At 45.0% G+C, this 12,457-nt stretch overlaps 1 protein-coding gene across 2 annotated transcripts in view; it reads left to right on the plus strand.

Moving 5' to 3' along the window:
• The window catches only part of palm1a (paralemmin 1a), a 74,777-nt gene that overhangs the window by 36,614 nt on the left and 25,706 nt on the right, over positions 1–12,457 (plus strand). For both annotated transcript variants that reach the window (XM_073826157.1, XM_073826158.1), the window contains exon 4: positions 9,921–10,048. In XM_073826157.1, coding sequence (XP_073682258.1) covers positions 9,921–10,048 — 128 coding nt within the window. The remainder of the gene's footprint in view (positions 1–9,920; positions 10,049–12,457) is intronic.

The raw sequence follows: 12,457 nt of genomic DNA on the forward strand, positions 1-12,457 counted from the left end.
ATATATATATATATACACACACACACACTATTTGGTATACATTGCTATTGTAAAAAAAGAATGGAATTAATGGAATGGAATTAATTAATGGAAAATAATTTAGATAATATTTAAAGAAAAAAACTTTTGACATAAAATTCGAAAAATAAAATAAATAATCACCTTTTTATCCTGTAAAAAAAAATTGTCAGGGCAAGAACAAATCTGAACTACTGGCTTGTTTAACAATCAGTCCACTGAACGATGAGATGTGTGAGAACCCAAGTGCAGTTTTATTTACAGTGACGATAATCCATAATCCAAAATGTAATCCAAACAAACAAAGATCCAAACAATGACGTGACTAAACTTGAACAGACTTGATATTAACAGACTTGACCTTGAAACAGACTTAACTTGAAACAGACTTGACTTGAACAAACACTCACCAAACAGCAGGTAAACAACACTAATACGCGACCAGGACCATTCAAACACAAGGGCTATTTATACAGACAATGAGAGACACATGACAAGAATCAACCAATGAAAAACAAGGAACAAGACCATAGCAACGAAGACAACCAATCAGAACAAGACACATGGAACTAGGGAACCAATGACAGGAATACACAAGGGCAAGGGAAGCAAGACACCACAGCATATAACGATTACATAATAAAAGACATGAAAACATGAACATGAAAACTCCAAAACAAAACCCCACATGACATATCCCCCCCTCTAAGGGCGGCTCCAGACGCCCTAACATACCACCCAAAACAAAACCCAAAAAGTCCAGGAGGGTGGTGGAGCAAAGACAGTTTATGGGGGAAGGATGGCGGGCCAGGTCCATGGAGGGGAACAGGACTGGGATCATGGCATGGAGCATGGAAAGGTGGTGGGCCTGGATCCTGGGGCAAGGGCAGGTCTACACAATGGGAGAATGGAGGTCCTGGGCCATGGAGCAGTGACAGACAGTGGAACACTGGAGGACCTGGGCCGTGAAGCAGTGGCAGACAGTGGGAAACTGGAGGACCTGGGCTGTGGAGTAGTGGCAGACTGTGGATCAATGGAGGTCCTGGGCAGTGGAGCAATGGCAGACGGTGAAACACTTGAGGACCTGGGCCGTGGAGCAGTGGCAGACTGTGGAAGAGTGGAGGACCTGGGCCATGAAGCAGTGGTAGACTGTGGAACAGTGGAGGGCCTGGGGCATGGAGATATGGCAGACAGTGGAACAATGGAGGACCTGGACCGTGGAGTGATGGCAGACAGTGAAGCTCTGGAGGATCAGGGCCATGAAACAGTGGCAGACTGTGGAGTAGTGGAAGCCATGGCGGGACCGGCAGAGCAGGAAGCCTAGGCGGTGCAGGCAGAGCAGGAAGCCATGGCGGAGCCGGCAGAGCGTGAAGCCTTGGCGGTGCAGGCAGAGCAGGAGGCCTTGGCGGAGCCGGCAGAGCATGAAGCCTTGGCGGTGCAGGCAGAGCAGGAGGCCTTGGCGGAGCCGGCAGAGCGTGAAGCCTTGGCGGTGCAGGCAGAGCGTGAAGCCTTGGCGGTGCAGGCAGAGCGTGAAGCCTTGGCGATGCAGGCAGAGCAGGAGGCCATGGCGGAGCAGGCAGAGCGTGAAGCCTTGGCGGTGCAGGCAGAGCAGGAAGCCTTGGCAGTGCAGGCAGAGCAGGAAATCCCGCTATGGACGCCGCCTCGGTAAGAGGCATGGGCGCAGCGGGTTCGTGGACAGACGTGGCCTCTGGGATGCAGTGTGCAGCCCACACACTTAAAATGGTGATGGCCATCACAGGCAGCACAGTGGATAGCGGGGGGCCCACCAGGCTAGTGGGTGTAGGTGCCAATGGGATGCCAGCAGCTCTTACTGACATCAGTGGTGGGTCCATCACACTGGTAATCATGACATGATGAGGCTCTGTAGGATAAGGTGAGGCTTGGCGTGGCTCTGGCAGATTAGGCGAGGTATGGCGTGGCTCTGGCGTGGCGGCCATCTTGGCCGGGGACTCTGGCGTGGCGGCCATCTTATGAGCTGGCTCTGGAAGGGCAGTCATGACAGGTGTAGACTCTGGAGCAGCAGCCATCTTGTGAACAAGCTTTGGGATGGCGGCCATCTTGTAAGCAGACTCTGGAATGGCGGCCATGACAAGTGCAGACTCTGGAGCAGCAGCCATCTTGTGAACAGGCTTTGGGATGGCGGCCATCTTGTGAGCATACTCTGGAGCGGCGGCCATCTTGGGTGCAGACTCTGGGCAGGCAACCATCTTGTGAACAGGCTCTGGGATGGCAGCCATTTTGGGTGCAGGCTCTGGGATGGTGGCAGGCATGGCGTGAGCAGGCCCTGGAGCAGCAGGCTTGGCGTGAGCAGGCCCTGGAGTGGCAGGCTTGGCGTGAGCAGGCCCTGGAGCGGCAGGCTTGGCGTGAGCAGGCCCTGGAGCGGCAGGCTTGGCGTGAGCAGGCCCTGGAGCGGCAGGCTTGGCGTGAGCAGGCCCTGGAGCGGCAGGCTTGGCGTGAGCAGGCCCTGGAGCGGCAGGCATGACGTGAGCAGGCCCTGAAGCGGCAGACATGATGTGAGCAGGCTTTGCAACAGCAGACGTGATGTGAGCAGGCTGTGGAGCAGCAGACATGGCATGAATAGACTCTGGTTTAACTGGCATGGTGGCAACTGCAGGATTGCAGGGTTCCTCATCCACAATCCCCACCGTAAACGAGGAACCACTCAATCGAAGCGCAAAATCAATATATTGTTCCAGAGTCCAGTGCGGAGTGTGACGAGGCATTAAATGTGAAATAGCTTCACTTGAAAGTCCAAAACGGAAAATGTCTTTGAGAGCAACATCACTGAAATTTACTAAATGGCACAGTCCACAAAAGTCTGCCACATAATCCTCAATCGGACGATTTCCTTGACGTAGTCCAAGGAGAGCAACTGCTGGGTTCATGTTTGACGGTCGCGTATTCTGTAACAATTAGTCCACTGAGATGGCGAGATGTGTAGAACCCAAGTGCAGTTTATTTACAGTGATGCAAAATCCAAACAAACAATCCAAACGTAAAATTCAAACAACACACGTAATCCAAACAACGACGAGACTTGACTTGAGAACTTGACAAAGGCTTGACTTGGCATGAACAGACTTGACTTGAACAGACTTGATATTAACAGACTTGACTTGACCTTGAAACAGACTTAACTTGAAACAGACTTGACTTGAACAAACACTCACCAAACAGCAGGTAAACAACATTAATACACGACCAGGACCATTCAAACACAAGGGCTATTTATACAGACAATGAGAGACACATGACAAGAATCAACCAATGAAAAACAAGGAACAAGACCATAGCAACGAAGGCAACCAATCAGAACAAGACACATGGAACTAGGGAACCAATGACAGGAATACACAAGGGCAAGGGAAGCAAGACACCACAGCATATAATGATTACATAATAAAAGACATGAAAACATGAACATGAAAACCCCAAAACAAAACCCCACGTGACAGCTTGATGGCCCCATCATAAAAATCCTCATGGTTGAGTCCTGAAAGTAGAGAAAAACTGGTATTCATGAAGTGGTATGCATGAATCATAATAAATAATATTTTATTAGCACATAAAGAAGGTTATTTGACTTGATGGAAAGGAAGACGACGGCCATCTTCAGAGGTTTGATCAGTACCAGCTGAGAGGAAGGAATGTCCGAGGCCTGCAGTGCATTGTGCAGTAAATGCCAAGAACCTTTAGGGGCTGGATGGCTGCCAAATCATACAACTCACTTCCATCCCTTTCTATGGTCGATGTGCCTGTCAAATATCCATACTGCAGTGAAATAATCAACATGAAGGACTGCAGTTTACTGAAATCAGCAAAAAGCTCAAATGAAGTGTTCTTGGATTTGTTTTGTATTACTGTAAAAGAACTATTATTGTCCCGCCCAGGATATATTCATTCATCCTAAAGTTTTAGAGTGATGGTAATCAGCTGTGGAATTTTAATGGCTGCTGGTAATGGGCTGGTGCAGGGTAGCCTAAGCACATGTATGCATCTAATGCGGTTTGTGAATGGCAAACAAATTGCCATATCGTTTAATGCTACCAATATGCAAACATCAGACGTTGAGAGTCAGAGGAATAGGGTGAGATCAGTTTCAGAGAGTAAATCAGAGCAGTGGCTGGTTTGGTGCCAAGGCATCTTAGTGCCAGCTCAACACTTAGATTTTAGTGCCAATTAGCTGAATAATTCAGGCTTTGAGAGCAAGAGCTGTGCACTATTTGGTTAGTAAAGATCTCTTCTCTCGTAGGAGATCTCCGAAGGCAGGCGATAACAGAATTGAGTCTCTTTTGGGACGTGTGTCACTAGCAGCATTGTTCAGCTGAGGCATGAATCACTTTTATCTTCAGATTATTTTCTTTGCGAGGGATATTTTCTACCATTTTCAACCCTTTTTAAATCTTAGTCACTAAAAGTTTTTTTCCTTCTCTAAACAAGTCAAGACTTGTATTTGCGACAGTGAGTAAGGCAATGATTCTTCATTGTTAGAACATAAAGCTGTTTTCATTACATTAATTAAATACTACCAGTCAAAAGTTTAGAATAAATAAGACTTTGTTTTTTAAAGACATCTCTTATGCTTACCAAGGTTGCATTTATTTTATCGAAAATACAGTTAAAAAGTAGTGTGCAAAATATGGGACCTGATCCAGCAAAATGAGTCACAGTGACCCAAATTTCAAAATTGAGATTTTGGTATAAATGGAAAGAGCATACCATAAGCTTTAAAATGATACCCCACGTCATACCTTGAATGGTTTTAAAAATATACCCATTTGAATTATGGTTGTCTGCCCCATTTTGCCAATTAAAAACCTGAGAAAATCGCTTTTAAAGCTTTTTGCCCATTTTTTGTTGATATCTTTCAAAATCCATTGCATTTAAAAGGATACATTATTTATTTTACAGCTTAATTTGACCAAAGACATTTGTATATATATATATATATATATATATTAGGGGTGGGCATAGATTAATTTTTTTAATCTAGATTAATCTAGATTAAATCTTGGAATTAATCTAGATTAATCTAGATTAAAATGGCTCATTTGAATTCTGCTGAAGGCATTCAGAATATGTGTGCTACCCAAATAATGACTTAAAGTCTTTGAGAATGGATCATAAAGCTCATAAAGCTGTTCTATGATAATTTGTTGATGAAAGTAAATTATGTTCAATTAGATGTACTTGTGTTTACTAACTAACTAACAATGAAATTATTTTTTCTACCTATTAGATTGTGTTTTTTTAACGTCAACACCTACCCAGCCCATTACATGTTACACCATACTTTTATTTTGACAGGTTGCCGTGAAGTTTCTGTGTCATACAGTATGATATGATGCTAGTTTTCATAAAAATGAAACGGTAAAAGTGACACTCACAGCAGTTTGGGAGATTGAGTTTATCTGTTCATGTGAGATGAAAATGCCAAAAATTACCGGGAGCGTCACGTGTGTTTCAGTATGCGTGTAGTAAAAGCTCGTCTCCACAATGCATACATACAGATAGGCAAACGGAACATATCGGATTCATATTAAATTTCATTTTTGCATTTCAGTTTTCACATACACTAGTCCATATCGCGATTTGAATTAAGTGACTGACCAACATTTGATTTATGAATCCAAAAAACGACGAATTTACGTGGCATTTCGCGCTATAGTAGATTCGGTTTTTATGAATGGAGGACGACGCGATCCCATCTGTGTTTTGGCGGAGGAGACTTAAACGCGCGACCATATTCTATAGTCTTCGGTATACATCCGCGTTAAACTATCAAGGTTAAAGTCATCATAGCTTGCGTAGTTTAGACCCAGCTCCCAACCCAAATTTGAGAATAGATTAACGGCGATATTTTTTTTATCACGCGATAAGAGTTTCACGTTAACGCAGCACGTTAACGCCGATAACGGCCCACCACTAATATATATATATATATATAAATGCTATTAAACCAGACTGAAGCTCAAATTATTTTAAAGTATTTATTTGAATAAAACATTGCGCGTACCTCACATGTACATGCAGTCACAGAGAGAAAGCGTGTCTATCATCAAATGACAGGTAACATGGATCTCCAGTGTTGAGTTTACAACCTTTACAGCAAAAGGCATGTATTTTGGCTAACTCATCATCTCGATCACTGCTAACTGTTCCCACACACACTCCTTCACAACTAGACATGACCCTGTTAACTTCCCCAACATCAGTCACAGGCTGTTCAACGTTTTCATCATCGTTGTGATCCTCTTCTGCAGGGGTGACAAATTCATGCTCTGTTTCTGCATCCAAAGGATCTTTAACATCGCTGTCGCTTTCATCGGAGGATGACACGTTGACAGATTTTTGCTCTGATTCTCGGGAAGGGAAAATCGGGGCAACATCAGGCTAAAAATCCTGTATTGTGAGCCAGGCTTTATACAAATTAACAACAATTTGTTAAAAGTTTAACAAAAAATTATTTTTAAGGCCCTATGAAACTGTCACGGTTCACGTGATGTGAATGAGTGCTCAAAGACGAGATACGATTAACAAGACTTTAATGAGATCCACAGAAGGGAAAATCCATACAGGCAGGAGAAACACACATCAACACAACAAGGTAACCTTGTAGCCGGACCCTGAACATCGAATACAAACCAACTAATAAAGGGGTGCTAATTACAATGACAGGTGAAGGGGATAACGCAAATGACAGGAAGAACCAAATAAGGGTATACAAGGACTAAACCAAAACTTACAGAATGACGAAAGGCACAACCCCGCGCCGTATAATGATGGAAGGCTTGAAGGAAGGAGACATAGAGGCGGATAATGGCTGGACAACAAAAACAGAGAGAGTCTTGGTCGAAGGAGGTTTCGGCAGAGTCCGTACTCGCGGGAGGAGGACACTAAACAGAGTCCAGGGTGGTGATGATGGAGGAAGGAGCCAAGGAGGAAACAGAACAGTCCAGGATGGTGACGACAGAGGGAGGAGCCAAGGAGGAGACAGGAGGGATCCGGAGCAGGCGGAGCCAGGTGAGACCCAGACCGCAGCCATGATGGTGGCCCACGGTGGAGCCGATAGAGGGAGGAGTCATGGTGGAGGAAGGCGCTGATGACTCCAGGGGGCCGACCGACCTAGGCAGAGCAGGTGGCGGTGGAGCCCGAGGCGGAGACGGAGAGCCGAAGATCCTGGGCGACAACGAGTATTCAGAGGGCCAAGGAGGAGCCCAGGGCTCTGGCGACCGAGGCAGATATGAAGGTCTGCCGCGGAGCCGGAGCGACAGAGGACTGAGGTGGAGCGGGAGGGAGAGAGGAGCCCAACGGAGCCGGTGGGATGGCGCGACGAGGTGCAGCCGGAAGAGTGTAGTCCTAAGACGATGGCGGGACAACGACCGACCAAGGCGGAGCCGGAGGGACAAGGGAACCCGGTGGAGCTGGTGGTCCGATGGGCGATGGTGGAGACGAGGGAGATGAGAGCCGGGGTGGAGTCAAGTCAAGTCAAGTCAAGATTATTTATACAGTGCTTTTTACAATACAAGTTGTGTCAAAGCAACCTTACAGTATTAAAATAATAAAGTAAAATGTCAATAATAATGCAAGAGTTCCATATTGCAACAAAGTCAAATTGGGGAGGACTCATCTGGTTCCCATGGCCTTGTGCCGGTGGCCGTTCTTTCTTCATGATCTGTCTCTGGGGCTCATCTAGTTGACACGGTATCCGCTGACATTCGGCTGTAGGTGTTGATCCACCATCTGCTCTTGGTTTGGACTGGATCCGGGGGACTGCAGTGACCATCTGATCTGGATACGGACTGGATCTGGTGGCTATGGTGACCTGGGAATAAGAAACAAACAGACTAATATTAATGTAGATGCAAGAGTTCCAAGTTGCCACAAAATCAGATTGGAGAGGACTCATCTGGTTTTCGCTGTCTTGCGTCGATGGCCGTCTAGGTGATGAGGTCTTCACTGATGATCTGTCTCTGGGGCTCATCTAGTTGATGTGGTCTCTGCTGACATTCAGGGCTGTAGAGGATATCTCTGGGTGCTGATGGGCACGGACTAGATCCGGGAGACTGCAGTGACTGTCTGATCTGGATACAGGTGGCTGCAGTGACCTCGGAAAAAGAAGGAAAGATACTAATATTAGCGTAGATGCCATTCTTCTTCTGATGCAACGAGTACATCAGGTGTTATAGGAAGTGTCCCTGGTTCCGGTTGACCTAAATAATGCAGCCTAACAATCCTTTAACGGATTTGGATTATGAAATGTATTAAGTGTAGGCCAGGTTAAAGAGATGGGTCTTTAATATAGATTTAAACTGACAGAGTGTGAACAACCACCCAATAAAGCATTACAATAATCTATCCTTGAGGTCATGAACGCATGGATTAACATTTCTGCATTTGACATCGTGAGCATAGGTCGTAATTTCGATATATTTTTTAGATGAAAAAATGTGTTTTTTTGCAAATGCTAGAAATGTGGCTTTCGAAGGAAAGATTGCTATCGAATAGCACACCTAGGTTCCTGACTGATGACGACGAATTGACAGAGCAGTCATTGAGTATTAGACTGTGTTTTAGGTTATTACATGCAGAGGTTTTAGGTCCAATAATTAACACCTCTGTTTTTTCAGAATTTAGCAGTAAAAAATTTCTTGCCATCCAATTTTTTATTTCAGCCGCGGGGTCGGAGGGCCAAGGCGGAGTCTGGGCTCTGAGGCTGGAGGCGAAGATGAGTGATCCTCCAGCCATGACACCGATGGAGACTGGCAGACCCACGGCGAGCCCACCGCACAGATGGTGGGCTGAGGGTGAGCAGAGGGGATGTCAGGAGACAGTGGTGGCATTGCTGAACCAGCATGGTAGACAGGAGTAGGCATAAGAGGGAGGGTGGGTGGGAAAACTTGATCCGGGCTGATGATATCCAACCAGAAGTCAGTTAAATCCAGTGTAGTAGCATCCAGTGCTGGTTCACCCTCAGCGTTCATGCAGTGGGCAGAACCACCCTTGTCATCATCCCCCGTGGCAAGTTCTGTTGCCGGCTCACGTACCTGGTCTGATGTTGCCGGCTCGGGCTCCGAGGCGATCCTCAGCTGTGACGCCCGTTTCCGCAATGGCTCGTCGGTCACATCGGGCTCGGGCTCTCCGTCAGCGGTAGGCTCGGGCTGTGGCTCTGCTCTCCGAGGCAATGGAGGGCTGGGCACTGGGTCTGGAGTGGGACCCACTCGATGTAACACTGGAGGCTCTCTTGAGGACCCTCCCCGGATAGAAGCGCTTTGGTGGCTTTATTAAGTCCAGCATGGTAGAATTTGCAGAGGCTGATATCCGGGAAGCACGAGTATTCCGACAGGAACGTAAAGTCTTTGGTGTGGTCCTCAAGAGAGTGCTCCCCCTGCCCCAGCAGAAGGATGAGGACAGACGGATCCATGATGATTAAACAAAACAAACACTGAAAAAACGTAATAAAAATAAGCTTTCAAAGAAGCAACTCAACATTAGTTTGTTACTAGTTCTAAAGTGACGTTTTCGAATTAGTAACGGTGGCTTGGGTTCAGCTGTTCACAACTGTGAACTTTCAATTTGAATTTGTGGCAAAATGAAGTAGTTCTGCACAAAAGAGGGCTTTTAAAGACAAGACTATTTTATGTATTTACACACTCATGCCATCTAACTGTTATATAAAAGCAATATCAAACTTGTAGACATGAGATATGGCTGTATATTGGCACGCTGTGATTACCTACGGCCGAATCAAAGCAGTGCCAATATACAGCCATATCTCACGTCTACTCATGTGATATTGCTTATGTATATTTCATATTTTGCCACATGCAGGAGGTAATTTGAGTATTCCTTGCTTACGAACAATTTGCATTTTCTTGCAGTCAAAGGCACTGAGGGAAAGATGGCTGCTGGACGGTGCACCCTCTGCAGGAACGGAGGAAGATGAGACCACCAAACAGTTGCGGGAAGATGAGGCCAAAACCAGAGGTCTTGAGGAGACCATTTTCAGGTAAACCAGCCACATTCGTGCAATGAAGAGCTGCATTATATAAAAGCAGACACTTTTTGTAAAACAAGTAGAAAATAGAAGTAGATGCGCATCTTCTGGCTCAGTTTTTTGTCCAGCTGCGGTAAGATTGCAAATCCCTAATGTGGGATCTATTAGCCTAGACTGTGTAATATAGATCTAGCGGCCAAGATCTTTCTTATCTGATTTGTCTCAGTTCATTCCTAATGGTGAAAAAATGGTGTGGGTCTTTCTGCTGGCAGAGTGGTCAGTCTGGATCTCAATTCCTTGATTAAATCTCTGCTCTGGCTTTAAGGGCTTTGGCACATGACTGGTATGCCAACCAATGAGTCATGCCAGTGAACAACCAATGCCAGTTAGGCCTGGTGTGGAAAACACACTCAGAAAGTGGTTGTGAAAATAATGAAAATATGTAAAAACAGATTTTGATTGCACCACATACTTTAATTTATTATTTTAATATATTTCTTCTGTATATAGAAATATATTAAATGTATGCTTCATTTGGGCATATTCAGTATGGTGTGTGTATATATGATTGTAATATATACAGTGGGTACGGAAAGTATTCAGACCCCCTTAAATGTTTCACTCTCTGTTATATTGCAGCCATTTGCTGAAATCATTTAAGTTATTTTTTTTCCTCATTAATGTACACACAGCACCCCATATTGAAAGAAAAACACAGAATTGTTGACATTTTTGCAGATTTATTAAAAAAGAAAAACTGAAATATCACATGGTCCTAAGTATTCAGACCCTTTGCTCAGTATTTAATAGAAGCACCCTTTTGATCTAATACAGCCATGAGTCTTTTTGGGAAAGATGCAACAAGTTTTTCACACCTGGATTTGGGGATCCTCTGCCATTCCTCCTTGCAGATCCTCTCCAGTTCTGTCAGGTTGGATGGTAAACATTGGTGGACAGCCATGTTTAGGTCTCTCCAGAGATGCTCAATTGGGTTTAAGTCAGGGCTCTGGCTGGGCCATTCAAGAACAGTCACGGAGTTGTTGTGAAGCCATTCCTTTGTTCTTTTAGCTGTGTGCTTAGGGTCATTGTCTTGTTGGAAGGTAAACCTTCGGCCCTGAGCACTCTGGAGAAGGTTTTCGTCTGGGATATCCCTGTACTTGGCTGCATTCATCTTTCCCTCGATTGCAACCAGTCGTCCTGTCCCTGCAGCTGAAAAACACCCCCACAGCATGATGCTGCCACTACCATGCTTCACCGTTGGGACTGTATTGGACAGGTGATGAGCAGTGCCTGGTTTTCTCCACACATACCGTTTAGAATTAAGGCCAAAAGTTCTATCTTGGTCTCATCAGACCAGAGAATCTTATTTCTCACCATCTTGGAGTCCTTCAGGTGTTTTTTAGCAAACTCCATGCGGACTTTCATGTGTCTTGCACTGAGGAGAGGCTTCCGTCGGGCCACTCTGCCATAAAGCCCCGACTGGTGGAGGGCTGCAGTGATGGCTGACTTTCTACAACTTTCTCCCATCTCCCGACTGCATCTCTGGAGCTCAGCCACAGTGATCTTTGGGTTCTTCTTTACCTCTCTCATCAAGGCTCTTCTCCCCCGATAGCTCAGTTTGGCCGGACGGCCAGCTCTAGGAAGGGTTCTGGTCATCCCAAACGTCTTCCATTTAAGGATTATGGAGGCCACTGTGCTCTTAGGAACCTTAAGTGCAGTAGAAAATTTTTTGCAACCTTGGCCAGATCTGTGCCTTGCCACAATTCTGTCTCTGAGCTCTTCAGGCAGTTCCTTTGACCTCATGATTCTCATTTGCTCTGACATGCACTGTGAGCTGTAAGGTCTTATATAGACAGGTGTGTAGCTTTCCTAATCAAGTCCAATCAGTATAATCAAACACAGCTGGACTCAAATGAAGGTGTAGAACCATCTCAAGGATGATCAGAAGAAATGGACAGCACCTGAGTTAAATATATGAGTGTCACAGCAAAGGGTCTGAATACTTAGGACCATGTGATATTTCAGTTTTTCTTTTTTAATAAATCTGCAAAAATGTCAACAATTCTGTGTTTTTCTGTCAATATGGGGTGCTGTGTGTACATTAATGAGGAAAAAATGAACTTAAATGATTTCAGCAAATGGCTGCAATAAATATTATTTATGAAAAACAATGTGATTAAAATATTTTTAACGTGCTGACCCCGCCTCCAGACCTGTACATCATTTCATATAATTGACTGTTGACAAATACGATGCAGGGCAACAACTCTATAAATGCAGTTATGTCCTAAAATTCAAGATATTGGTGCAAAAAATGTCCCTGTATGTGTTTTGTCTCATATTTATATATATCACATATCACACAATATCACACGGGCAGCAAGAGCAATATGACACAAGTGCTGATTTTGTCCTGATCTA

This window comes from Garra rufa, chromosome 20, assembly GCF_049309525.1.
Source record: "Garra rufa chromosome 20, GarRuf1.0, whole genome shotgun sequence".
NCBI classification, from domain to species: Eukaryota; Metazoa; Chordata; class Actinopteri; order Cypriniformes; family Cyprinidae; genus Garra; species Garra rufa.